Consider the following 27600-nt stretch of genomic DNA (forward strand, 5'->3'; position numbering starts at 1 on the left):
ACTCCAGGACTCTACAACAAGGGTACAAAGATCCAGTTACCGTGCTGTCTTATTTCTATGTCAATAAAAGACTTAATTTTTGAGGAATGCTTAGTACTATTCTTATTCCCCTGTAAGAAGAGATTTTTTTTTTACTCCATCTAATATTTCAAATTTCCATTCCATTTCTGACTTTTTAAGTGTTTCTAGTCATAAAACTGAAACACAGAACAATAATAGACTTTGTGTCTTTAGCCTGCTCAGCCTTCTCAGAACTGAGCATTCCTGGAGGTATTTGACTAGCACTCACCCTGGGAAAAAGAATTAAGAAACATTTATATGAAATTAATATGTGTATATAGCAGAAGATTGCTTGGGGTCCTTTGAATCAAAGTTCACTTTGACTGTGGAATGAGGAAGCCATGTTCCCAACCCTTTTTTGGAAACCCAGAACTCTGGGAAGTTGGAAATGACCCATAATCTGATCCTCAAGGAGGGAATTTCCTCCAAAAGGAATTAATGAAGTGGGGTGTAAGAGATTCCTGAGAATGGACATGGAGGCAAAAATCCTGGGAAGTAGTATAGTACAGTGGGAAACAATATGGACTTAATCAAAAGAACTGTGTTCAAATCCTATCTCTTATTTAATTTTTCTGTAACTTTGGTAGAATCATTTAAACCATTCTGAGACTTAGTTTTTTCATCTGTAAATTAAAGGGGTTGGACTTGATGACTTCTGACCCTTCTAGCTCTAGAGTCTATGATCCTGACTGAGAAATGGGGATATAAATATCCCCAGACCCTTGATCACACAGTTCTGATGATGTAACTTCTGCTCAAAAACCTTCATGGTTCTCCATTGCTGAGTAAAGTCTAGACCAGTACTCAATACCCTTTATAAACTAGTGTTAATATATACATTTCTAACTATATCTTGTTTGTATTAGACATTTCAATCAAACTACTTTTAATAAATGCCTTAATATATTTTTCCTTCTGGTATGTTTCTTTTCCATTGCTTTGCTCACATTATTTTTGATGTCTGAAATATTTTTTCCCTCTTTTTTGCCTATTGAAATCCAGTGCCACTGCCTCCCTGAAACTTGATTTGGCTGTCCCTATTATAGGGAAATCTCTCTTTCTTATAAAGAAACATTCATAAAATATTACTATATCTTTATATTATCACTGTGGATGTTGGTTTTTGCATTAGAGTTATTTGTTTACATTATATCTTCCTGTTAGACCATAAACTCAGGTGCTTTTGTCTCATTTTTCTTTTCTCTAAAAAATTTGGGGGTTTTGTTGTGAATTTTTTTATCTTTTTTGAAAGATTTTATTTTATTTTTATTTATTGAGTTAAACATTTCTCAATTATTTTTTTCAATAATAACTTTTTCTTTTCAAAATTATGCAAAGATAGTTTTTAACATTCCCACTTGCAAAGCTTGTGCCCAAATTTTTCTCTCTCTCTTCCCCCCTTCCCCTCCCCTAGACAGCAAGTAATACAATATAGGTTAAACATGTGCAATTATTCTATACATATTTCCACATTTATCATGCTGCACAAGAAAAATCAAATCAGAAAGGAAAAAATGAGAAAGAAAAAAGCAAGTAAACAACAAGAAAAAAGGTAAAAAAAAGCTATGTTGTCATCCACATTACTCATAGTCTTCTTTCTAGATGCATATGACTCTCTCCATCATGAGTCTATTGGAATTGGTCAAAATCACCTCATTGTTGAAAAGAGCCAAGTTCATCACAGCTGATCACATAATCCTGTTGCTTTATATAATGATCTCTTGGTTCTACTTACTTCACTTAGCATCAGTTCATGTAAGTTTCTCCAGGCCTCTCTGAAATCATCCTACTGATTGTTTCTTACAGAACAATAATATTCCATTACATTCATATACCATAACTTATTCAGCCATTCTCCAACTGATGGGCAGCCATTCAGTTTCCAGCTCCTTGCCACTACAAAAAAGGCTGCTATAAATATTCTCACATATGTAGATCCTCTTTCTTTCCCTATGATCTCCTTGAGATACAGACACAGTAGACAAACTTCTGGATCATAAGAAATGCATAGTTTGATTGTCCTTTGGATATAAACTTTGTAATTATTAACAAACATTTGAATATTCAAGCAACAAAAAAGAGGATTTGCATATAAATTGTGACTTATTTTAAGCAGTTTGTTTTCTTAATCTACATACTGATTCTACAACAAGGTATTAATAAGATTTATTTGTATCCCCTTATGAACATCCTTTTGATATTTTTCTGTGTTTTTTTTGTCTATGTACCAAAACAAATGCAGCTAAAATTGAAGTAGGAAAGCAGAGGCCAATCTATTTTTTAAATTAAAACTTTTTATTTACAAAACATATTGTATGGCTAATTTTTCAACATTGACCCTTGCAAAACTTTCTCTTCCAAATTTTTCCCCCCCCCCCCCCCCCATGGCAGTTGTCCAATACATGTTAAATATGTTAAAAAATATATGTTAAATTCAATATATGTATACATATTTATACAGTTATCTTGCAGCACAAGAAAAAATGGATCTAGAAAGAAAAAAAAGTAATGCAAGCAAACATCAACAGAAAGCGTGAAAATCCTATGTTGTGGTCCACACTCAGTTCCCACAGCTTCTCTGGGTGTAGATGGCTTTCTTCATCACTGAACAATTGTAACTGGTTTGAATCATCTCACTGTTGAGGAGATCTATGTCCATCAGAATTGATCATCATATAGTCTTGTTGTTGTCATATATAATGATCTCCTGGTTCTGCTCATTTCACTTAGCATCAGTTCATGTAAGTCTCTTCAAGCCTCTCTGAAATCATCCTGCTGGTCATTTCTTATAGAACAATAATATTCCATAACATTCATATATTATAATTTATTCAGCCATTCTCCAATTGATGGACATCCACTCAGTTTCCAGTTTCTGGCCACTACAAAAAGGGCTGCCACAAACATTTTTGCACATGTGGGTCCCTTTCCCTCCTATAAGATCTCTTTGGGATATAAGCCCAGTAGTAACACTGCTGGATCAAAGGGGATGCACAGTTATTGATAACTTTTTGAGCATAGTTCGAAATCGTTCTCCAGAATGGTTGGATCCATTCACAGTTCCACCAACAATGTGTCAGTGTCCCAGTTTTCCCACATCCCCTCCAACATTCATCATTATCTTTTTGTGTTATCTTAGCCAATCTGAGTGTGTAGTGGTATCTCAGAGTTGTCTTAATTTGCGTTTTGCTAATCAATAGTGATTTGAAGCACCTTTTCATATGACTAGAAATAGTTTCAATTTCTTTGTCTGAAAATTGTTCATATCTGTTGACCATTTATCAATTGGAGAATGGCTTGAATTCTTATAAACTTAATTCTCTATATATTTTAGAAATGAGGCCTTTATCAGAACCTTTCAATATAAAAATATTTTCCCAGTTTGTTGCTTCTCTTCTATTCTTGTCTGCATTAGTTTTGTTTGTACAAAAACTTTTTAACTTAATATAATCAAAATTATCTATTTTGTGATCAATAATGATTCTAGTTCTTCTTTGGTCACAAATTCTTTCCTCTTCTGCAGATATGAGAGGTAAACTGTCCTATGTTCTTCTAATTTGTTTATAATATAATTCTTTATGTCTAGATCACAAACCCATTTTGACCTTATCTGGGTATACCGTGTTAGGTGTGGGTCAATGCTTAGTTTCTGCTATACTAGTTTCCAATTTTCCCAGCAGTTTTTGTCAAATAGTGAGTTCTTATCCCAAAAGCTGGGGTCTTTGGGTTTGTCAAACACTAGATTACTATTGTCATTGACTGTTTTGTCGTGTGAACCTAATCTATTCCACTGATCGACTATTCTGTTTCTTAGCCAGTACCAAATGGTTTTGATGACCACTGCTTTATAATATAGTTTTAGGTCTGACACAGCTAGACCACCTAATTTGCTTTTTTTCTTCATTAATTCCCTTGCAATTCTTGGCCTTTTGTTCTTCCAGATGAATTTTGTTGTTATTTTTTCTAGGACAGTAAAATAGTTTCTTGGGAGTTTGATTGATATAGCACTAAATAAACAGATTAGTTTAGGTAATATTATCATCTTTATTATATTCACTTGAGCTATCCAAGAGCACTTGATATTTTTCCAATTGTTCAGATCTGACTTTATTTGTGTGGAGAGTGTTTTGTAGTTTTGCTTATATAGTTCCTGACTTTTGCAGGGGGAAATCTTTACAACAAGTTTCTATGGTAAAGCTCTTATCTCTAAGATATATAGAGAACTGAGTTAAATTCATAAGAATAAGTGTCATTCCCCAAGGATAAATGATCAAAGAATGAAGGCAGTTTTCAGAGGAAGAAATCCATGCTATGAGCCATATGAAAAATGTTCTAAATCGCTAATAATTAGAGAAATGGAAATTAAAACAATCCTGAGGTACTACCTCAAACCCGTTTGATTGGCTAAATTGACCCCCCAAAAAAAAAGGAAATAACAATTTTAGAAGGGCTTTGGGAAAACAGGCATTGTTAGTGAATCTATGGACTAGTCCAACCATTTTGGATAGCATTTTGGAACTATTCCCTAAATTCCCCTATTAAACTGTGCATACCTTTTGACCTAGTAATTCTGCTATTGCATCTGCACTCCAAAGAAATCAAAGAAAGAGGAAAAAGATCTATATGTACAAAAATATTTATATCAGCTCTATTTGTGGTGGCAAAGAATTGGAAACCTAAGGAATATGTATCAATTGATTAATGACTAAACAAGTTATCATATATGAATGTAATGAAATATTATTATGCTATAAAATAGTGAAGGGAATGTTTTCAGAAAAACCTGAGAAGATATGTATGAATTGATGCAAAGTAAAGTGAGCAGAAGAATAATTTATATAATTACAACAGTATTATAAAGATAAGCACTTCTGATAAATCTAGTGACTCATTGATCTGAGTATAAAATCTGATATTTACCAAAACAATGAAATAATAATTCACATTTATAGAGCACTTTAAAGTTTGGAAAGAGTTTCCTTCTAAACAATCTAAACAAGGTATGAAAGTCAGCTCTTTTTATCCTCACTTTACAGATGAAAATGCTGAGGGGCAAAGAATCAACTTATACATAGTCTCTCTCTAGTAAGAGAGAGTTTCTCTGCTCAATCACCACATAAATCTTATCTTAAGTTTTATCCATTGTTAGCACCTTCTTCATTCGATATTACATTATATATGTTTTGTATTTACTTATTTGAATAAGATCTCCCCACATACACACAGAATGTAAGCTCCTTGAGGACCAGAATTGTTTCCGTTTTTAGTCTATGTATCATTAGCACTTAGCAGAGTATCTGGCTCTTAGTAGAGGCACTTAATAATGCTTTTTGAATCATTTATGAAGAAGTTACTTTGTTCACTAACACCTGATTCTTGACACAGCAGTGACACTTTGGTTTAGGAAGTTCAAATAAGCTCAGGTCCTGTTTCCTTTAAGTCTATATAGAAAGGCGGTATGATACTGTATCAATCATCTATCAAAGGAGTATTATATCTGGGCTGTCCACTAGGTGACACCCTCTTTGAGCAACCAGGCCTTGGGTAACCTCAGTGTCTATCTAGCACAGGTATAGTTGTAACATACCAAAAGGTTGTGGTGTCACTACTGATCACTAGAGAGCACTCAGCCAGCAAATGCCTAGATTACTCCTCCCACCTTCATATGGATGAGCAACTGGGTTTCTAATTGGGTTAGGAATTTGGCTAGGATATGACACAGAATACTACTGAAAATATCAGGAACACAGAATCTATCACTCCAGAGCACCTACCCACCACCTGGAATCTTATTTTTCAGTCAACTACCCATTCCCATCCCCATTCACTGGACACAAGTTCTCAGCATATCATGGCCACATAATTCATTGAAAGAAGTAAAAAAAATGAAAGAAAATGAGTACAGATATCGTTATGTGAAACTTTCTGTTTCTAGCCATTATTTCTTATGTTTATCTTCCTAGATCTCTGAAATTCTGGGGTAGGAGGTACCCCCAAATGCCCAAACTCATTACAAAAATAAGTTTGGAGTTCAGGACCCCACTCAAAGTAAGAAATGATATGCAAGGAAAACAGAGGAATTGTATTTTGTCTTCTGAAGCTCCATCACCAACCAGAAAGGATTTTCAGTAACTGCCTAGTCCCAGCTGCTCTGTTCTTGTTTCTGCTCCAGGATTTAACAGGCCACCAAATGCCTCAGATTCATGAAATCCCTGATTTCAATCTTGGCTCATTCCTTTTTTTAAAAAAAATTATTTTTAATTTTGTTTTTTGGTCCACCAACAGATTTGCTAATGATTGCTGAAGTATGGCAGACCCCAATCCCCAAATCAGCTGTTGCTTGCCTGCAAGTCTATAAGCAATCCTGTCTCAAGTATCCAATTGCACCAAATGCACCAAATGCATGGTGACCAGAATCCCAGTACCTCAAGAATTAAGCTTAATTACAATGACTTTTTATGCCTCACATGGGGAGTGGAAAGTCTCCAATATCAAAGTCATGTAAATGAGAAAAAAATCCCAAGCCTGCATGTCTATATGTAGATCTCACTATTTCCCTCTCCTTTAATCTAGAAAACACTGAGGCAACTTTATTTCCAGTGGTATCCCACAAACTCTGAAATGTTGAGTACTTGTGTCTTGTGAATGGGTATGGGAATGAGTAGTTGACCTAAAAAGGAAATTCTAGTTGCTGAGTAGGGGCTCTAGTGATAGATTCTCCTGATATTTCTGTCTCTCGTGTAAGGAAACTCCTAGGGTCCTTCAGGTTCCCACAAAAATAAGACAAAAAAGAAGCATCAAATACAATACTATGGGGAGATCTGAACTGGGGAATCAGGAAGGATTTTTAGAGTAGGGTCATTAAAGTTTGGGTAGGGATTCAGCAGACTGAACAGATAAAGAGAATAATAAGAGCAAAACTTCCTTAAGATCCAGAACCCTGGTTCTAAGGGGTGGGGAGATCTGGTTGAGATGGCAAAGTGAAAGCAGAGGGGAAAGGATCTTGAAAAACCATGGAATGGCATGAGTGACTTGAGTGTTCAGAAGAAGAGAGGAAAGAGAAGGAGCTAGAGGAATAATGTCCAAAATAAATAGTGAGAGGGGCCTAACTCATGTCAAGGAAAGACACAAGTTCAAACCTCAGCTATTGGCTCTCCTCAAGCTTCATGGTGGAGAGAAGAAATTATTGAGATGGGGCTGTGAAGTGCCTCTGGCCCTAGGAAAGCAGAGCTTATTTATCTCTTTATCTACCAAAAAAGGAGAGCCAACCACGACGACTCAGTGGCATTTCTATTACCTCCCAGGCCCAAGCAGGTTCTACAAGGCAGAGGGCTCCTTCCCAATCGTGCTCTACCTTTCTTGGCAGGGCTCAGCACCGGACTTTGAGGCCGGGGATAACAGCCCTATGAACTTGGGGAAGAGGAAGTGGGGTGGGGAAGATGTGCTAAGGTTCCGAAATGGGAGAACTACCTGTTGAAAAGTCGGCCCAGCATGGAAGGGCACCCTTGAAAAGGTCTCGGTACTGGGGCACCCCTACATCGGTGTCCCACACTTGTCAAGAACGACACGCACACGTAAACTAGGATCCTCCCCCTGTTCCCCAAATTCAGAGCTGCCTCTTTAGACGGAGGGGGGGAAGGGGGAAAGGGAAATGAAGAAGAAGGCCCCCCTCTCCACACAGCTTCTGCCTTGGCGGGCGGAACCTTCAGGGGGAGGAGTCTCCTCGCTCCTCCTTGGGGAGGGCGGGCGCAGGCAGCCAGACTGTGGGAGTACCCGGCTGCGGCCGGCCGCTGCGCTTGGGCAGCTCCCGGGGAACTGCAAACTTGTCTGCAGCCGCTGGCAGCAGGCGCCTGCCGAGAATGGGGAGGCGCGGCCGCTGCTCCGCCGCCACCATGGGCCCGGGCTCCGGCTCTGGAGCGCTGAGGCGGCCGCTTGGGCTGCTGCTGCTAGCCGCGCTCCTGGTACCCGCGGCGGGCGCGGCGCGACTACGCGCCATGCTCTACTCGGCCCAAGACCCCCTGGTGCTGCTAACGGATAGCTCCTTGAAGTCAACTGTCCTGGGCTCCCCCAGCTCCTGGGTGGTGGAGTTCTTCGCCTCCTGGTGCGGACACTGCATCGCCTTCGCCCCCAAATGGAAAGCCCTGGCCAACGAAGTCAAAGGTGAGCGACTGCTCCCCATCCCAGCCCTCTGCCAGGGAGTCCCGGCTCCCCGGGCCCACAAGCCTCCCGGACTCTTCTCCGTAGCTTGCAGTCGGGAGCCTTTTCTTCCTCTTTCCTTCGCGGTCTCTCTTCTTCGATGGCGTTGGTCTCCTCCTCTCCCCACCCACCCATTCCCTTCACTGCAGGGAATTGCTCTCTCACTCTCCTCTCTGGTCAAGCATCCTTCTTCTTCCCCTAAAGGTGCCTCCTCCCCCCGCCTCCACGCCTCCCTCAGCTTTATTATTCCCAGGCCCGTCTCTTTTTCCCCTCTTTCTTCCCAGCCCCACATATACTTTTATCCTTGGACCTGGTCTTTTCTTTTCTGTTGACTAGGATTCTGGGCCTCTAACTCCTCTCTGTCTCTCTCTGTCTCTCTCTGTCTCTGTCTCTCTCTCTCTCTCTCTCTCTCTGTCTCTCTCTCTCTGTCTCTCTCTCTCTCTGTCTGTCTTTCTCTGTCTCTGTCTCTCCCTGTCTCTGTCTCTGTCTGTCTCTGTCTCTCTGTCTCTGTCTCTCTCTCTGTCTCTGTGTGTGTGTGTGTGTGTCTCTCTCTCTCTCTCTCTCTCTCTGTCTCTCTCTCTCTCTCTCTGTCTCTCTTTCTCTGTGTCTCTCTCTGTCTCTGTCTCTCTCTCTCGCTCCTCTTCTTCCTCTGTCTCTTCTTGTCTGTCTCTCTCTAGCTCCTCTCTCTTCCTCTATCTCTTCTTGTCTGTCTCTCTCTCTCTCTCTCTCTCTCTCTCTCTCTCTCTCTCTCTCTTTAGCTCCTCTCTCTTCCTCTGTCTCTTCTTCTCTCTCTCTCTCTCTCTCTCTCTCTCTCTCTCTGTCTCTCTCTCTCTCTCTCTCTGTCTCTCTCTCTCTCTCTCTCTCTGTCTCTCTCTCTCTGACTCTGTCTGTCTCTCTCCCCAGATTAATGGCAGTTTTTTTTTTTTATGTACTTTAAGAGCTACTGCTGTTTTCACTTCATATACCTTTCTGAACCCCGTACTGTTTCCTCTTCCTGTCCCATCTGTCACAGATCCACTGTGTTGACATGTTTCCTTTGAATCAGTTATCTCTTCCTTAGCTCTCTGTCCATCTATAATTCTATAATTGTGTCACTGAGGATAGAAAAAAAATTTTTTCTGTTAGATCACAGAGATCATAACTGATGTATACCTTCATTTGATCCCCTTTCTTTATTGCTTAGCTATGTTCTGGTACCTCACTCTAATAGAAACTTTTCTGACTAACCCATCCTCACTGCCTTGTTCTGAAGCACCTTTTCTTCTTTCACATCTAATCTCTTTTTCTTCTCTTTTTGATATTTTATTTCTTTTTCCTTGTGAACATTTCCCCACTCCTAACCTAGTCCTCTGGTCCCAATCTTAGGCTTTCCCAACTCTGAGGATAACAAAGTTTATAATAAAAAATTAGATTTTTTTTCTCAAGGTAACTAATATATTTTCCAATTTTCTGATCCTGTTCCTCTTTCTTTCAAAAAAAAAATCAGATTTTTTTTTTTTTACCTTGAATCAAAATCTTCTAAGGCTGCCACAAATTCTGTCTTTGCTTCTTGTTCACTGTTTCCAAACTGGCCACTATTTTGTAATTAAAAGTGGGAATCTCACAGAACTCTATTTGAAATACTGATATTTCAAGAGACTCAAACTTATGGAGATGATGGAAGCTAGGCCCCTGCTGAATGGATTACAGTTCATTTGGTGGCATACTGGTTTGCAGATCCAAATAGTGTCTCACTAGAGTTCAGGAATTATGATATTTTTATCAGGTCATAGCAGTGATTATAGATCTAGAATTGGAATATACTTTCAGGCCCATCTGAGTCTACTCCTTTATTTGTATAGTGGAGACTCAGAAAAGTAAAATAGTTTTCCTATTGTCATATAGATTATAAATGGCAGATAGAGGTTTTGAATTAGGTCCTCCTGACCCTAAATCCTAATCTCTTTCTATTTCACAGAGTTGGACTCAGTTTTTAAAATTTAGATTTTACAAAAAGTCTTATAATTTCACTTAAGCATTAATTGCATTCTCCCAATTATTTATTGACACAAAAATATGTGTGTCCCCCATTGCAAAAAATTCATCTACCTTTGAGCAAGGACCTTGAATAAAGTACTTCAGTGATGTCAGCCCATGATGGGTCAGGGCCGGAAGTAATGAATGCCTAGTATGGAATTGAAGTGACAGAGGCTGAGTAAAGTCAAAGAAACATATTATGTGTCACAACATAGTTAGGAGAAAGGGAAATCCTATTCTTTGTTCATACTTGAAAGACTTTTGGGTAAGAGGGGTTGAATGAGCTGAAAAACTTTGGGGTACAATGGAAGGGGCACAGGATTTGAAATCAAGAGGGTCCATATTCAAATTCCGGTTCTGCTTTTATATATCACTATGTGACACTTAGGCAGATCACTATCTCTTTGGGTCTTAGTTTCTCTAATTGTAAATTGAGAGTTAGATTAAATGACCTCAAACATCCCTTTCAAATCTAAATCATTGATTCTGTAGAGCCAGGTTATAGAACTAGACAATTATTGTCTATGATATCTCCTCCATCTGAGGGTTCAGGAGGGAACCACTTCTTTCCAGCTGACTCACCAGCCCAGCCTCCTGCACCCCAAGAGTTTTCCCTTGAAATTCACACCCAGATACTGACCCAGCCTACTCCTGTGCGGGGTTTGCCAAACTTAAGGTGGCTCTCTGAGGCAGAGCCTGATTCCTGGTCAGCAAAGAGCTGGGTTCCTAGGAATATGGCACGCGTCTTCTTCCAATTAAGGGAAATAGTGGGTGTGGGGGAAGTGGTAGTGGTATGAAGAGAATGATAGAGAGAGATAAGAAGCTTATACTGGTCTCTCAGTCACAGTTATCCCTAGATTGTATCTACCTTACTTCTTGCCAGGATTAGGCAGTTTTCATTTAAAATCTATCAGTTGATAATGAGAAGCTACTGAGAAGAAAGATAACTTGTTCCCTTTGGCCTGCCTGTATTGTCCATATTTAGACCTCAGTTCTATGACTGGAATCTGGTTTTTTTAATCTTTTCTTCCCCCCCCCCCCCAATTAATATTTTTTTCCATACAGCCTTTTCTCTAACTGAAAAAACAAAAACAAAACATTCCTAGCAAATATGCAAAGTCAAGCAAAACAAATTCTCATATTGACCATGTCCAAAATTTTTATGTGTAATTCTGCATCTCAAGTCCATGATTTCTCAGTCAGGAGGTAGGTAGGCAGAAGGCTTCATCATTGGTCCATAATTGAATTGTGGTTGGTGACTGCACTCGTCAGAATGTTTAATTCCTTCAAAAGTGTCTGTCTATACAATATTGTCATCATAAAAATTGTTTTCTGGTTGTGCTCATTTTACCCTGCATCATATAAGTTTTTGCAGGCTTTTCAGAATCCACCCCTGTCATTATTTCTTACAGATCACTTTATTTTTACAATCTTTTTTTGCCTTTTATATATCTATTGCTTCTTTTTTATATCTTTTTTTGGATTTTCTTTTCAGTAGTATTTTATTTTTATTTTTCAATTACATATAAAGATAGTTTTCACCATCTATTTTTGTAAGATTTTGAGTTCCAATCCTCCCTCCCCAAGACAGCAAGCAATCTCATATATGTTATACATTATACCATATATTTTGATGAGAGATAGTGTTGGCCTGAAGGATGGAGAGTTGACCTTAGAATCAGGAAGATTCTGATGCATTCTGATTCTGTGAATCTAGGCAAGATACTTAACTTTTTCAGTTTACTCAAGACTGTATGTTGAAGAGAATGTACTGATCTGTATTTAGAAGAGATTTACCTTATTAGTAATTTACCAGTATGATTCTATCCCCTTTCATAAATCTGTATATGCTATGTACAAAAAAAAGAACCTAACACATTTTGACACTTGGTAATATTAAATTTAGCAAATACAGACACAAGACACACACACAGATAAGTAGACAAAGGAAGAAAAGGAGGAGGAGGAAAAGGAAAAAGGAAAAGAAGAAAGGAACCTTGGAAGGAAAAAAGGAAGGGAGGGAGGGAAGAAAAGAAGAAAGGGAGGAAAGGAGGAAGGAAGGAAAGAAGGCAAGGAAGGAAGGGAGGGAGGAAGAAAGAAAGAATAGAAGGAAGAGAGACAGAATCAGAGAGAAGGAAGAGAGACCAGTTCAGAAAGAGAGATGAGAGAGAGAGAGAGAGAGAGAGAGAGAGAGAGAGAGAGAGAGAGAGAGAGAGAGAGAGAGATCAGCAAAAGAATATATTTGAGAAATAGGAAGTAACTTACTTGCAGGAAGCTTCAAAAGTGGGTGAATATAAGATGAGGCTGGGTAAAAGCTAGTAGTATAGTTTGGCTAGCATATAGAAAGCAAATAGGGAGTAGAATGAAACTAGACAAAAAATCTGGGTTGGATCAGACTTGAAATGAATTCAATCAACTAACATTTATAAAGTGTCCACTATGTGAAAAGCACTAGGATAAAAGTATAAAGAATGAAACACTCATTTCTCAAAAAGACCTTATTTTCTAATATGGAGGCATATATGGGCACAATCTATATATGTGCAGCTTGAATATAAAGTGGATAAATGCAAATATAGGCAAAATTGTTTGACAAAGAATACCCTAGAATAAAGGGACATTGGAAAAGGCTTTGGACAGAAGATGGTACTTGAGGAAGAGAAGATCTCTTTGAACCTGGGGTGAAGAGGGGGACACATTTCAGGCATGGAGGATAATTGGTACCAAGATACGGAAATGGAAGATGGAGTGTTGTGTATGAGAAACAGAGAAAACAGGGACAGCTACATGGAAGAGTGGATTGAGCACTGTCCCTGAAGTTAGGAAGACCTGAGTTAATTCAGATACTTAACACTTACTAGCTGTGTGACCCTGGGCAAGTCATTTAACTATAATTGCCTTGCAGGAAGGAAGGAAGGAAAAAGAGAGGGAGGGTCGAAGGGATGGAGGAAGAGAAGAGGGAGGGAGGAAGAAAAGAAAGAAAGAGAGAAAAAGAAAGAGAGAAAGAAAGAAAGAAAGAAGAGGGAGGGAAGAAAGGAAAGGAAGGAAGGGAAGAAGGAAAGGAAGAGGGAAGGAAGGAAGAAAATAAAGAGGGAAGAAAAGGAGGGAGGGAGGAAGGGAGAGAGGATGGGAGAAAGGGAGTGAGGAAAGAGGGAAGGAAGAAAAGATGCCTGGGATCGTGCTAGCCTTGAGTAGAAAATAGTGATAACAGTGAAAGAGCCCCTGTGGTTACAGAACTTATATTCTAAGAGGGAAGAAAGGATGTATACAAAATACAATATATGAGATGAATGCAAGGTAATTTTAGAGGCCCCCCCCCCCTTGCAGTTGGAAGACCATGAATGGTCTTGTGCTTCGGTATATGGCATTTGAGCTGAGTATTGAAGATAAGGAGATATTCTAAGAGGTCGAGTTAAAAAGGATATGCATTCCAGGCGCGGGAGAGACAATGGCTTCCCTCAAGAAGCTTATGTTCTTTTGGGGAAATGACCTGACAGAGTGACTTTGTGATAAATTCCCTCAAGCTTGTTATGTCCTTTTCAGTTAACAGGGTACATAGTGGTAGTCAGTAAGATGCTGTACTTAAAATCAAGAAGACCTGAATTTAGATTTTGCCTCAAACACGTACATTCTATGTGACCCTGGGAAAAACATTTAACTTCCTCAAGCCTCAGCTTCCTCTTCTGTAAAATGGGGATAATAATAGCACAGACCTCACAGGGTCATTGTAAGGATCAAATGAAATAACATGTGTAAAGTGCTTTGTAAGCTTTCAAGGGCTATATAAGTGCTGGCCAGCTAATTTCATAGCTATGCTAGCTTCCCTTGAGTCCCACCTCCTCCTTTGCTTCCTCCCATGTGCTGCTTTAGGAGAAATGACAGAATCACAGAATTGCCCTGTCCAGGGCAATCATAACACCACAGAGTGTTTTCCTGCCAGAGCTCAGGTTTGGGCTCACATCATAGGACATGCTGATGTTGTTAGACATTCAAAAACACCGCACCTGAGTCACCAGGCAATTTGAAAGCACCTTTCCCCAAGAGGCATTCCTATTCAGACAGGGCTTAACTCTAACTCAAAGGTACCTGTATTTGATTGATGTAACAGGTGGGGGAAAAAAACTCCTTCCTATTATTATTATTACTGATAATGGTCCTATGAATAGTAAAATCCAAAACAATTAGTGTTTCAGCAAGACATTTAAATATCATTAGTGCCCATTAAGATGTAGGCATTAATGGTTCAGCGGGACATTTTTCATCTCAAGATCTTGGAGCACCTGACAAAGATTAACCTCTTCTTGACAACATCGCCAGGAACTAATAGCTGCATGGTTTCATGTCAGAGATGAGGAAATCTAGTGCCTGCTGCGTGTAAAACATTGAGCTTATAACCCTGTTAGGCATCTTGTATTTCTTGGTCTTTATACCTATCTTCCCTGTGGAATGAAATCTTCTTGAGGGCAGGGACTGGTACCTTGTGAGTATTACTAGTAATATCAAACATATGTGTCATTATCAGTAGACTATTATAATTGGAGAGAGAATCATGCTTTACCATTTCTGTCCTTCCTTTTATAGCAGTCTTGGTGTTGGGCTGTTAGGACTACAGTGAAATCCTGTTTTGGTGAAATCTTTGTCATAGAATGTCTTAGCAATACAGGCCAGTGGTTTTTAGCTATAGGAAGAAAGAGTTAGCTAGAAGCCTTCTCTGTTTCCAGCCTCATCTGTCTCTTTCCCTACCTTGCCTCCAAAGGAAAACGTTGTGATGATTCGAAGAAATAATAGTAAGAATCTAATCTTCTACTTCAAGCCTTCATCAAGGTCATACTATCCCAGAGAACAATTGGGCTTTCCCTCTTTCCTTGCATGTGTCAGTCAATCAGTTAAGTAATATTTATTGAGGGTATATATACTATGCCAGCCTACTACTAGGTGTAGAGCTAGGGGACTCAGAGAATAGAATAATGAGTTTGTAGTCAGGAAGACTTGAATTCAAATCCGGCTTCCGATACTTACTAGTTGTGTGACTCTGAGCAAGTAAATTAATTTCTGTTTGCCCTCATCCACTGGAGAAGGAAATGGCAAGCCAGTCTTTGCCAGGAAAACTCTATGCATAGTATGATCCATGAAGAGTCAGATACACCTGAACAACACCTATTGGGAATTTTAAAAAAAGACAAAAATCAGTCCTTCCCTTAGGGATTTTACAATCTAATGGGAGAGATAGCATGCCAAAAACAAACAAACAACAACAAAACAGCAACAACAACAACAACAACAAAAATCACCTCCTTCCAAATGAGCTATATATATATACAGAAAAAATGGGAAAGAATCCATGGTAGAGTTGAGAGTGGATGAGAGGAGCTGTAACCTGGACTTTTAGAGAGGGACTCTCACGGTGAAACTGTGCCATCATAGAAATGAATCTGCCTAGCTATGTTTGTGCGGATGACCTAAGCTTGGCTATTATCCGTGCCCCTTCACTCCATTCCTACTTCCCCTTTCTTTATTGAGATGAGTTTAGAGGAAGCTTTGCTCAAACCTGACCTCGCAGGTAATGTCCTCCAGCCAACTCCAGTCAAGTGCATGCTTCCTAGAACAAGATGCCTAAACCATCTAGTTCTCTCCAACTGATCCCTTTCTAGTGGGTGGTAACTTACAGGAGGCAATGGCAGTCAGGGGTAGAACTGCTATTTTCCTTTTCCCCCCTGCTGGTCATTGGAAAGGAGAGGAACTGATTCAATTTGATAAACATTAAAATGCTTGGGCTGGGATGCTGAGACAGAAACAACAACAAAAAAAGACAGTACCTGTCCTTGAGAAGGTTATTTTTTCAATTTAGAAGAGGAAGAGAGTTGAGTGAGGAGATTTAGTGGAGGAAGAGAATAACTTGTTCACCTCTAGCCTTAGATTTCTCATCTGTAAAAGGAAGGGGTGAACCAGTTGACCATCTAAGGTCTCATCCAACTCTAAACCTAGGGTACGATTGAATTTTAAGTACAGTGAATATCAGAGCAGTTAAGTGATTTAATAATAAAAGCTGATAGCTAGCACTTATTTTGTGCCAGGCACTGTGCCAAGTGCTTTACAATGATTATTTCTTTTTAGCTTCATAACAACACTGGGAGGAAGGTGCTATTATTTTCTCCATTTTACAGATGAGGAAATTGAGGCAGACAGTTTAAATGACTTGTCCAAAGACACATAGTAAGTTGCCTAAGGCTAGATTTGAACTTAGGTCTTTCTGATTAATGTTTTCCATTATATTAGGTTGACTCTCCTATATACTATTGTGATACGGGAGCCCCCTGCCAGTGGCTGCTGGAGGTCTAACTCAGACATGTAGAATGGAGCTCTTCATGTGAGAGGATAATGATGATAATACAAGGAAACTGAGAGGCAGTTGCTGTTCTCTGACCTCTCTCCTCTTCCCTCTGCCTCCAATTTATTTCATTCCCAATCCACAAGCAACACCTGTGTCAATAAAGGCTGCTTTGCAACTCCTTCAGATATTATGATTTACAGCTGTGGAGACTTTCGGCGAATTGACCTGCCCCTTCACCTAGGCACGGTCCTTAACAATATATATTGCTCTTATGCTCTCATTAGCATCCCTTACCTTCACAACCAAGGTGAATTAAGTGGACTTTTGTCTTTCTATTTCCAAAAAAAGTCCTTCAGACTTCCATTTTGTGGATTTTCTCCTCTACACTTTGATGGTCAACCTGAAAAACAGAGGAGTTGGGGTGGTACTTCCCCAGCTTCTTGGAGCTCTCTGTTCTGGGAAAAAAAAAAAAAAATGGAATATGGCCCAATGTAGCTGTAGTTACTGTCTTTGGAGGTCGGGATTAGTAGCTTCTAGTTGATCTGTTACTTGCTTAACTGAATCCCAGTCCCCAGGCAACTGCTTTTCCCCTTCAGTGGGCCCAGGGAATCAATTTAAACTCCTAATACAGGGATTTGGGGATCTCTGAAAGCTGTCGTTCAGGAGAGGAAGGAGCATGGATTTGCCTCCTGGCAAGGAAAAATTTTCTCAGACTTACTCCTTGGCCTAACCCCACACCCTGTGTAAACGGCTGTTCCATAAATATTGCTAAATGTTGATGCAAACCAGCTTGTGTGAGTATTTGGCTGAACTTAAGCTGTTACTGTGTGACCACGGATGTGGGGAGGTTAGTCCCTCCCTAAGAAGGGAGATAATAATAGTTAATAATAGCTAACATTTATATAACACTGTGTGCCAGTCATTGTGCTAAATGCTTTATAATTATCATCTCATTTGATTCTGACAACAGCCTTGAGAGGCAGGTGGTATTATGATCCCCATTTTATAGATGAGAATACTGAATGATTGGATGGAATTTGGGGATCATAGGGAAGAATGGTAAACCACTATTCCTACCTTGTGTTTGAGTTAGGATTCCCTCATAATTGCCACCTCCTTTTTTTCTCATAAGTAAACTTTAAAGTAATACATAAATCTTGTTTTTTATTGTCATTAATAAAGCACTATGTAAGTGCTATCTATTAATAAATTGTTATTTCTGCCAGACTTTGTTGTTGTTATTCAGTCGTGTCCAACTCTTCATGATCACATTTGGGGTTTTCTAGCAAGGACACGGAAATGGTTTGCCATTTCCTTTTACAGCTCATCTTACAGTTGAGAAAACCAAGGTAAATGGGGTTAAGTGACAGAAGGTCACACAGCTAGTATCTGAGGCCAGTTTTGAACCGATAAAGATGAGCCTTTCTGAGTTCATGCCTGGTGTTCTATCCCCTGTACCACCCAGCTGCCCACTAGCAAAGATCTGTCATTTGGGCAAGAAGGCTGTGGGAAAGGGGGAGAAAGTAAAAGGATCCTAAATTACTCCAACCTAAGTCATTCTTATTTTCTACTATATCTTATCCTTTATTCTCAGTCTTCTTGGAGCAGGAAATGTTGGCCATTAAACAGTCAGTTGTTCATGGGCTTTCTGTCCATATGGTGGAGTGGAAAGAATACTAGACTAAGATTCTGGTTTGAAATGTTTCCTAGCTGGGGGATGGTTGGCCAATTGCTTAACTTCCCTGAACTTTGGCTTTCCCATCTGAAAAATGGGAATATTAATTCTCTCTACCTGCTTCACAGGATAGTTGTAAGGGGCTTCTTTGTTAGCTTTACAATTCTATGGCACTGGGAGCTATTATTCTTTGTTAATCCCTAGTTCAAATATATTCTTGCTAATTTCCCTTGTGAGTAGGATTACATGCTACTGTCCATGACAATAAGGGCTTTTCTTTTTGGATCTAAAACTTTCCATAGAGCTGTGAAATCATCTTAGCATTAAGGATTTCATGGGAATTCTTGGAGTATTGTTAGGATCAAAAAGAGGGGTGTCATATTATAGTGATGAGAGTCATGGAGCCAGAGGAAAGGAAGAAATAAAATTATTTAAATCTGCAAATAAAATATCATTTAATCTTTACAATAAGATAATTTCTATTATTATCCTCATTTTACCATTGAGGGAACTGAGGCAGACAAAGGTTAAGCTATATGTCAAGGGCTACATAGCTAATAAGTGTCTGAAATCAGATTTTAATTCCAGTCTTTTTGACTGCAAATCCAGTTCTCTATTCCCCATACCATTCAGCTACCTCTAAGGAAGTAGATTTGAATCCCAGCTCAGCTACTTGGGCAAATCATTTCTGAAGTTCCTGATCTTCAGTATCCTTATCTGTAACTAGAATAAACCACTTCCCTCACAGAATTTAAGACTTTGTAATCTTTGAGTGTTTGTTCAGTCATTTTAATCAATACTGCATGATCTCATTGGAGATTTTCTTGACAAAGACACTAGAGTGGTTTACCATTTACTTCTCTAGTCCAATTGACAGCTGAGGAAACTGAGGCAAAGAGGGTTAAGTACCCAGCGTCACACAGCTTGTAAGTGTCTGAAATCAGATTTGAAAAGGAATATTTCTGACTTCAGGCCTAGCATACTATTCTGTATGCCATCTAGTAAATCTTAAAATGCTTTATAACCTGTGAGTAGTGATGAAATAATGGGGCAGGGTAGGATTGAGAAATCTCAAAAGAGTTGATGATTTCAGATTTCTTATTTCTTATTCACATAATGCTTTAATAAGCTTATATTAGAAAGAGGGAGGGAAGACAACAGAGCATATTGGATCATTGTACTGAAGATCTCCTTTTGCTCCCAAAGAAGACCCCTACTATTTGTCAATATGAAAAGATTCTCTTGATAAAAATATAAACTGAACCTAACTCATAACTTTACATGTGAATGGATTAAATAATCCAATAAGACAAGAGTTAGAAATTGAATAAGAAAACAAAACTCCAAAATCTGTTGCTTATCAGTATTGTTCAGAATGTTTTCCCTTCACTTCTTTCTTTTTTCTTTAAAAAATTGTCATATATAGAATAGGTCTAGTGAAGGAAGAAGAGTACAAGAAGAAATTAAGCAATGTAACAACAAATTATATCAATAAAAATGTTAAAAGTGTTTTAAAAAAAGATTCCCTTAAAACCTCCTGTCTCTTGAGTCTTTTTTTGAGTTACTGCTTTATATGAAAAAGATTCAGAGTGCTTCTGTAAGCCCACCTCAGGCATCCATGGACACCACATGGAGGTTCTCTCTGCTTCTCTGGTCCATGAAACAGTTTTCTGATGCTTTGGTTCTCTGAAGATGGCTAACTAGCTGGTGTGGTAGATAGAATAGTGGTTTTGGAAACAGAAAGGCTCATTTTCCTGAGTTCAAATCCTCAGATACTTACTAGTTGTGTGATCTTGGATCCCCTAATCCTATTTACTTCTGTTTCCTCATCTATATAATGAGTTGGAGAAGGAAATGGCAAACCACTTCAATATCTTTGCCAAGAAATACCCAAATAGGGTCATGAAGTGTTGGACACAACTGAACAAAAAACAAAAATGTACCATAATTCTTTTTTAAAAATCAATTGTTATATTTTTTCTGGTTATATATGTATATTAACTTATTTAATATACATTTTTTTCATGAATCATGTTGAAAGAGAAAAATCAGAATAAAAGGAAAAAAACAGAAAAGAAAAAAAGTGAACATAGCATGTATTGATTTACAATCAATCTCCATAATTCTTTTTCTGGATCCAGATGGTGTTTTCTATTATAAAGGTTGTTGGGATTTCCTTGAATCACTGAACCACTGAGAAGAAGCAAGTCTTTAATTGGATCATTGCACATTCTTGCTATTATTGTGTACAATGTATTCCTGGTTCTGCTTGTTTCATTCAACATCAATTCATGTAAATGTTTCTAGTCTTTCTAACATCAGTTTGTTCATGATTTTTTGTAGGACAATAATATTCCATTACTTTTATATACTATAACTTATTCAACCATTCCCCAATTGATGGGCATCTACTTATTTTCCAAGTCTGCCACCACAAAAAGAACTGCTACAGATATTTTTGCACATGTGGGTTCTTTTCCCTCTTTTATGATTTCCTTGGCAATCTACCATAATTATATGTTGCCAAAGGGAAACAGTTCCTCTTCTTTAAACTGGCAATGAAGGGCCTTCACAATCTGGACTCTACCCTTGTTGATCCAGTGTCCCAATATTTCCCCGAACAACTCTTTGGTCCTAGGAAGTCTGGATTTTTCCCCATAAAAGTTAGGTTAACAACCACCACCTTTCCTTTGCTCATCTCTCTCCCCTTGCTCGAGATTCTCCTGTCCAACTAAATTCCATCTGTCTTTCAAGACCCAGCTCAATGTCCTACTTCCTCACTAGTTAGCCTTTGCTGACCTCTACAGAATTCATTGCTCGTCCTCTCTTGAATTTCTCCAAAACTTACAATCTAGATATTATGCAATCTAGCAATAATTATATTAATTTACATCTTGTAATGTTTGTTTTGTGTGTGTGTGTATTGACTCTCTAACTGGATTATAAATTTCTTGAAGGTATATCTTCCCTTGAATGCTTAGCATAATTTAGGTACATCACTCAGGACATGGGTTCAGAACCAAAGAATCCTTACTAAAGACCTGCCTTCTGTCTGCCACAGTCCATGTTCTCTCTACAACTCATCAGCTAACCAATCAGCCATGAAGTATTTTCTAGGCAACTTCCTTTTGAGGAATCCCTCTGTTGGCACTGTAGGCATTGTATGACATGATCACCCAGGGTTTAGGAATGGGTGAGGCTCATGATGAAAGAGATATCAAGCAGCTCCTCCTAAGGAAATCTAAAGACAAAAAGCTGGGCAATCAGTTTGGAACTGCCAAGTCTACCTATAGGGTCTCTAGCCTAGGGCAGGACCTCCTACCCCAAGCTCCATAACCCTGAGATTTCTACCCTTCTCTTCATTGTGACTCTCTGTTTCATACTGATGTCCAAGACTCCTCAAAGAGGAGACTATCATGGCAGTCCTTTGCTCTGGTTTACTTAATTTTTCTGAGTGAAACTGGAATGGTTTCCCATTGCTTGAGTTATCCCTATAAGGAAAACTATAGGGTTTCTATAGGATCACATTGTTTCTCCTTTACTTATTCATGTCCTCCCCCATCTGCATGTTTTTAGTACAGGTGGAATCGGCTCAAATGAACCTAAAGTAGCCCTTCTAATTGCAAATGCACACAGAAGAAGAGTAATTAGAACTGAGATTATAAACCCAAGGCAGTAGTATTCCATGCTCCTACTGATCCTTGTGCCCAAGGTCCCTTCTCCCTCCATGCTAAGCAGTCCTGGAAATCCTTTCACTACTGTTGGCAAAGTGTGAAATAACTGGCCCTTCTTCAGAGATCATTCTCATCTCATTCCTAAAGAAGGGAATTTATTCATCAGTTCTGACAGGAAACGTAGGGACAAGCAGGAAAGATGGGTGAAGCTGACTGACTATTGTGGGTCTTCTTGCTTGTCATTTCAGACTGGAGGCCTGTGATCAGCGTAGCAGCCTTGGACTGTGCAGAAGAAGCCAATTCAGAAATCTGCCGGGACTTTGGGATCATGGCTTACCCTACTGTAAAGGTAAGGGGTCTTGAAATGTGAGGGGAAAGTTGAGCCACAGGAAGGGAGAGGTTTTGGAAGGGGAGCCTGGTTAGAAGTAGGACATGACAATGTTGGTTGTCTCTCCCCAGCCCTCGTCCTGAGTCTCTGGGTCTCTGGTTGTCATTTTAATCCAATAAAGCTCTAGAGATAAAGGATCAAACCTACTGACTTGTACTCTTCCCATTGGAATATTTGTCTTGGAAGCAGGAATGTTACCTTTATACTTTGTTTGCTAGGGGTGGAAAACAACTATTTTTGATAGGCAGAAAAATCTCTTATCTAAAAGGGATGTGGCCCTGCCCAAGGGGAAATCTGAACTGTTTAATTTAGGCTTTAAAGGATTCTTTGCCAGAAAAATGCTTTTGTAAAGGCAGAGCTACTGACTTGTTAGGGCTCTTTCAACTGGATCTTTTAACTGAAAGACTTGTGTAGCTTTCCAGGCTACACTACAGTAATACTCTATGGACATGAAATCAGTCTCAGAGAGCTTATGGGGCCTGTGAATGTCCTAATAATAGTAGTAGTAGTAATAACACATGATAATATGGGAACAGGATGAGATCCATATCACTATCATCCTGTCACTAAACTTTTCCCAGAGATGCTTTCAGTGAGCCAACAGAAGAAAAGCTTAAATAATAGTAATATTTGAAACATCCTCATAAATTGATGAAATCAAATCATATGGCTTCACCAAAAAACAAAGTCCCCTCTCCCACTAAATGGCTTCTTTCTTCTATAGAAAGTTTCTCTAATGATATCAAGTCTAAATAACATTTCAGTAATTATAAAATTCTTAACTTACGCCAAGGAAAAATAGAGATGGAAGGCTTTGTTCTGCAAATTGGAGGTCGAATTGAACTAATGGATGAAAATTATACTTAAAAATACCTTGGTCTTCTCTAGGCAAGGCATATATTGCCTGGGGAAAACCAAACTAAATTTTAAGTATAGAATCAAAAAGGCCTTCAAGGGTGACATCCACATGAACTAACCATACTTCAAAAAAGTAGTATTCAGCTAATGACTGAGTCACGATGATTTATTTACAGAAACAGGAATATTTATGGTCATTACCACCAGAAATTACAAATAGATTAGCTTTAAGCAGCCCAGACTTATGGAGCAATGCAGATTATTCAAAAAATAACAGGAACTATATATCACTATAGGTGACAAACATTTAACATCTTAGTAGATACTAATACAAGAAGATGTGACCTGTTGGCCAGACTTAACACAGTAAAAGTTTTTTTTTTTCCTTTTATAAATTAATAGATGATAATACCCTGTAGTACAAATACAGATCTCAAAATATTCTTGAGAATTCAGTATATAAGTTGTTCAGAAGCTAGACATAGATTTTCCACATTTATCCAGGGATAACAGTTTTCCATGAATATTTGAGAACAGCATTTTTAATAGGTTCACTTAACTCAATATTCATAAGCTCTAAAATATGTGAGGTGAAAAAAATTTTAAAGTATAGAGATATCTCAAAAGATTTTCTCAGAAGGATTTCTGCTAGCTGAAGAAATAAAAGAATGAGATAATAACTTTAACATATTTAACATGTATTGGTCAACCTGCCATCTGGGGGAGGGGGTGGAGGGAAGGAGGGGAAAAGTTGGAACCAAAGGTGTTGCAACTGTCAATGCTGAAAAATTGCCCATGCATATATCTTGTAAATAAAAAGCTATTTTAAAAAAAAGAATGAGATAATAATGATGAAAAAATAGCTAATATTTATCTGAACTTTACTGTTTGCCCAGAGCTTTGTTTATATATGTTTGTGTGTTTTTATATATATATATATAAACAATCAAATTGGAAAATCCATTACCTTAGCCCTATATCTTTCTGCCCTACCTAGCTCCCAGACTTATGAACCAGAAAGTTCTCACAGGTCACTACTCTCAAATTTGCCTATGTAGGAAAATGTAGGTGCCTATAATATTCAAGAAGTACTCTCTTCCAGAGAAAGCAGTGGGGACAACCTTGAGAAAGGGGTCTATCATCTCAAGCTCAAGCCTGGCAGGAACGCTCCCCTGCCTCACTCTGGGGCATCCACAGTTTAATTGAAATCTTTTCAGTAATCTAAAAGGAAGTCCTCACATAGGCACAAAGCAGCAATATTCATTCCCTTAACGATCTGGTGGTCCATACAGAGGGCTTCTGTCCCATTGCTCTAAATTACTTTCTTCATATTGGAGAGAAAAATTCAATTTGCCTTTTCACATACCTCCACTACCCCAGGTAATAAAAATAGATTTTCCTTATTTCTTTTGGAGCCAAGAATGGCTTAAAGCTAGAGAAATTTCCTTTTTTTGGCCACTGAAGGCTAATCAGGAAATCCATTTGGATTTAAAAAGCAAGACTTGGCTTCCAGTAACAGGATGCCTTTGAATCTAATGGTTCTTTAAGTCCAAACAGCCAGGAACCACTCTGCTTGCTCCTCCCTTCCCCTTCCCTCCCTTTCCGACTCCTTGCTCAAAAAATATCCATCTCTCCCCCCCACTTTTTTTTCCATCCAGGAAACAAGATTTCTAAGGTCTGAAAGTTTTACTGCTGTTTGTTTGTTTGTTTGTTTGAACTCTTCTTGTAGCTTTCCTTTGTGAGGACTTCCCAGTCTTAATTCCTACCCAGAGAGCCAAAGGCTACCTTCCACATGTTAGGCCACTGTTTAGAACCTGAGGTTTTGTAGATCCCCAAATCTCAGGACATTGTCCTCTCTGGTGCCTTAAGCCATGATAGGACTACAGGCTCCCATCTCTCAAGACAGCAATCCAAAGCATTTGACTATAATTGATCAGTCTGAGGAACTGGAAGAAGCCAGAACCTGCTGCAGTCATTTTGGGCCAGACTCCTTTTCCATGTTATTATTGCTCCTTTAGGTTATACAAATAACATTTTTATATAATAGATTGTACTTGTATAACCCTTGAGAGATTAGATTATTTGCATATGGTCATATAGATAATAAGTAACAGAGCTGAGAGTCATATCTAGATCCTCTCTCTCCACATTTAGAATACCTTCCTCTAAAGCATATTATATCCTCCATCTATTCACTTAATCACTGAATAGGTATGGCCTTATTCAAACTGAGATCCGTCGAAGACTTTAGCTTAAAAAGCTTAAGGCTTCCTGCTGTATCTAGGGCTATTTCTAATCATCCTGATCTATATCTGGCCACTGGACTCAGGTGGCTCTGGAGGAGAAAGTGAAGCAGGGGACCTTGCATATCCTCCCTCACTGAAACCAATTCACTTCACTTGCATGTCATGGTATGACCTCTCTGACATCATGGTCCTCTTCGAGAAGGAAAGATAAGCAACTCACAATGCTAGCACCCTAGTTTGGGGGCAGCCAGGTGGCACAATAATTTGGAATCAGAAAGGCTCATCTTCATGACTTCAAATCTGGTGTCAGGAACTTACTAACTGTGTGACCCTGGGCAAGTCAATTAACCCTGTTTACCTTAGTTTCCTCAGCTGTAAAATGAGCTGGAGAAGGAAATGGCAAACCATTTCCATGACTTTTCCAAGAAAATTCCCAATGGGATCATGAAGAATCAGGCAGGACTGAAAAGCACCCTTCTTCAGACCCTCATAAGGGATCCCCCTGCTTCCATTCTCTCACCTCTTCAGGCTCTCTTCCAAACAGCTGCCAAAGTGGACACAAGTTTGATTTTGTCACTTCCCTGATGCAGCATTTCCCCTTTGCTTATAGAATAGAATACTAACTGAAAGGGATTTGGGGGATATATAATCCAGTTCTCCTTCATTTTACAGAGACTTGTTCCCAGTTCTGTGAGTTGAATTTGAACCCAGACCTTCTGACTTTGTCTGGTTGTCTCTCACTAGGTTATGCTTACATATATTATCTTATTTGATTTACCAGCATTTACCAGTAGATATTTGTGTACCCACTTTATAGATGAGGCAGCTAAGGTTTTCCAAGGCTAAATGACTTGACCAGGAGCACTCAGTTGGCAAAAGGTCTTTTGACTTTGGGGTTAATGATCTTCCTCCCTAAACCTATGATTAGAGAATCACAGAATTTCTGTAGGACATGACCTAAGAAGTCCTTGAACCCAAGCCATGGATCACAGGGATTTCAACTGGGGCATGTCCAAATCAATGGACATCAGTCTTTGACTGAAGATCACTACACAAGAGGGAGAGCACTTCCCACCCCTTGGTAGCCTGTTCCATTTTGGGATAACTACAGTTTGGAAATTTTTTCTCTCACATTGAGCCCAAGTCATCATCTGTACCAGTGCTCCCTATTGCTTCTCATTTGACCCTCTGGGATCAAGCAAAATAAACCTAATTCTTCTTCCATGTGCCAGCCCTTCAAATACATGTAAAACACTATCATTTCCCTCCTCAGCTTTCTAAATCAAATTGGCCTCAATCTAGGTCTCTGTCACATTTCATTTATAACTTATGGCCATAGTTAACTTTTTTTTGGTGTTGTCACCATCTTTGGCAGACTAGTGAAACTTATTTTTTAAATAAATAAAACAAAAGACATAGGATTACCAATTCCTAGAGTGGGGTCTAGAGCCCATCTCTGACACATATAGTTATGACGCTGGTCAGCTCCCAGCCACTTCTCTACAAGGTGCCAGAAAGGTGCTGACTTGCATGAGTGAGGAGATGTCTATTCATCCAGGAATCCCCTATCCTAGTTTTTATTCCATGTATCTTATATTTGCAAATACTTGGTATGGGAGGCTACTGCCACTTCAGTTGAATCTGGCAATCATTTATTAAATCTGTTTGCTGTAAAGCAACATGTTTTCACACCTGCGGGAAACAGACTGGGGATCTTGCTGCTTGCTTTGATGACCAAATGTTCCTAAGGTACAAAGTACACTGTGTGTAGTGTTCATTCATCTATCACTGGGTGCATTCTGTTCCAGACAGAGTGAAGTGGGAGATAAGCAGAGTGGGAGGAAGAGGGAAGTCAGGGAAAAAATTATAGAGACCTAGAGGCTTATAGGGCTTGAATCTCCCTAGTGCCCAAGTCCTTTTGTGGAAGCATATTAGCAAGGCCAATTTGCCAGTCGTGGGCTGTTGTCTAAACATATCAACTCATTCCTTAGAAATCAAGAAGGGCTAAGTCACTTCTTTAACCCTCTGCTTTACAAGAAAAGCAGGTCTAGTCTGCACAATCCCTGCAACTAGGAGGAACCTCAGTGGATCATAATCCATCCTTTGCCTCTTAGAAAGATCACACCTCAGATGGACCAAAGAGTCATCAACCTACT

The 27600-nt window shown here is 39.1% G+C and overlaps 1 protein-coding gene across 1 annotated transcript in view; it reads left to right on the plus strand.

Annotated features, from left to right (window-relative positions):
• The first annotated feature begins 7801 nt into the window (after positions 1-7801).
• Positions 7802-27600, plus strand: part of QSOX1 (quiescin sulfhydryl oxidase 1) — a 58201-nt gene continuing 38402 nt past the window's right edge. The window contains exons 1-2 of the mRNA XM_012547711.3: positions 7802-8220; positions 22201-22301. Of these exons, the coding sequence (XP_012403165.1) occupies positions 7920-8220; positions 22201-22301 (402 nt within the window). The 5' untranslated portion in view covers positions 7802-7919. The remainder of the gene's footprint in view (positions 8221-22200; positions 22302-27600) is intronic.

This window comes from Sarcophilus harrisii, chromosome 4 (assembly GCF_902635505.1).
Source record: "Sarcophilus harrisii chromosome 4, mSarHar1.11, whole genome shotgun sequence".
In the NCBI taxonomy this organism is placed as follows: domain Eukaryota; kingdom Metazoa; phylum Chordata; class Mammalia; order Dasyuromorphia; family Dasyuridae; genus Sarcophilus; species Sarcophilus harrisii.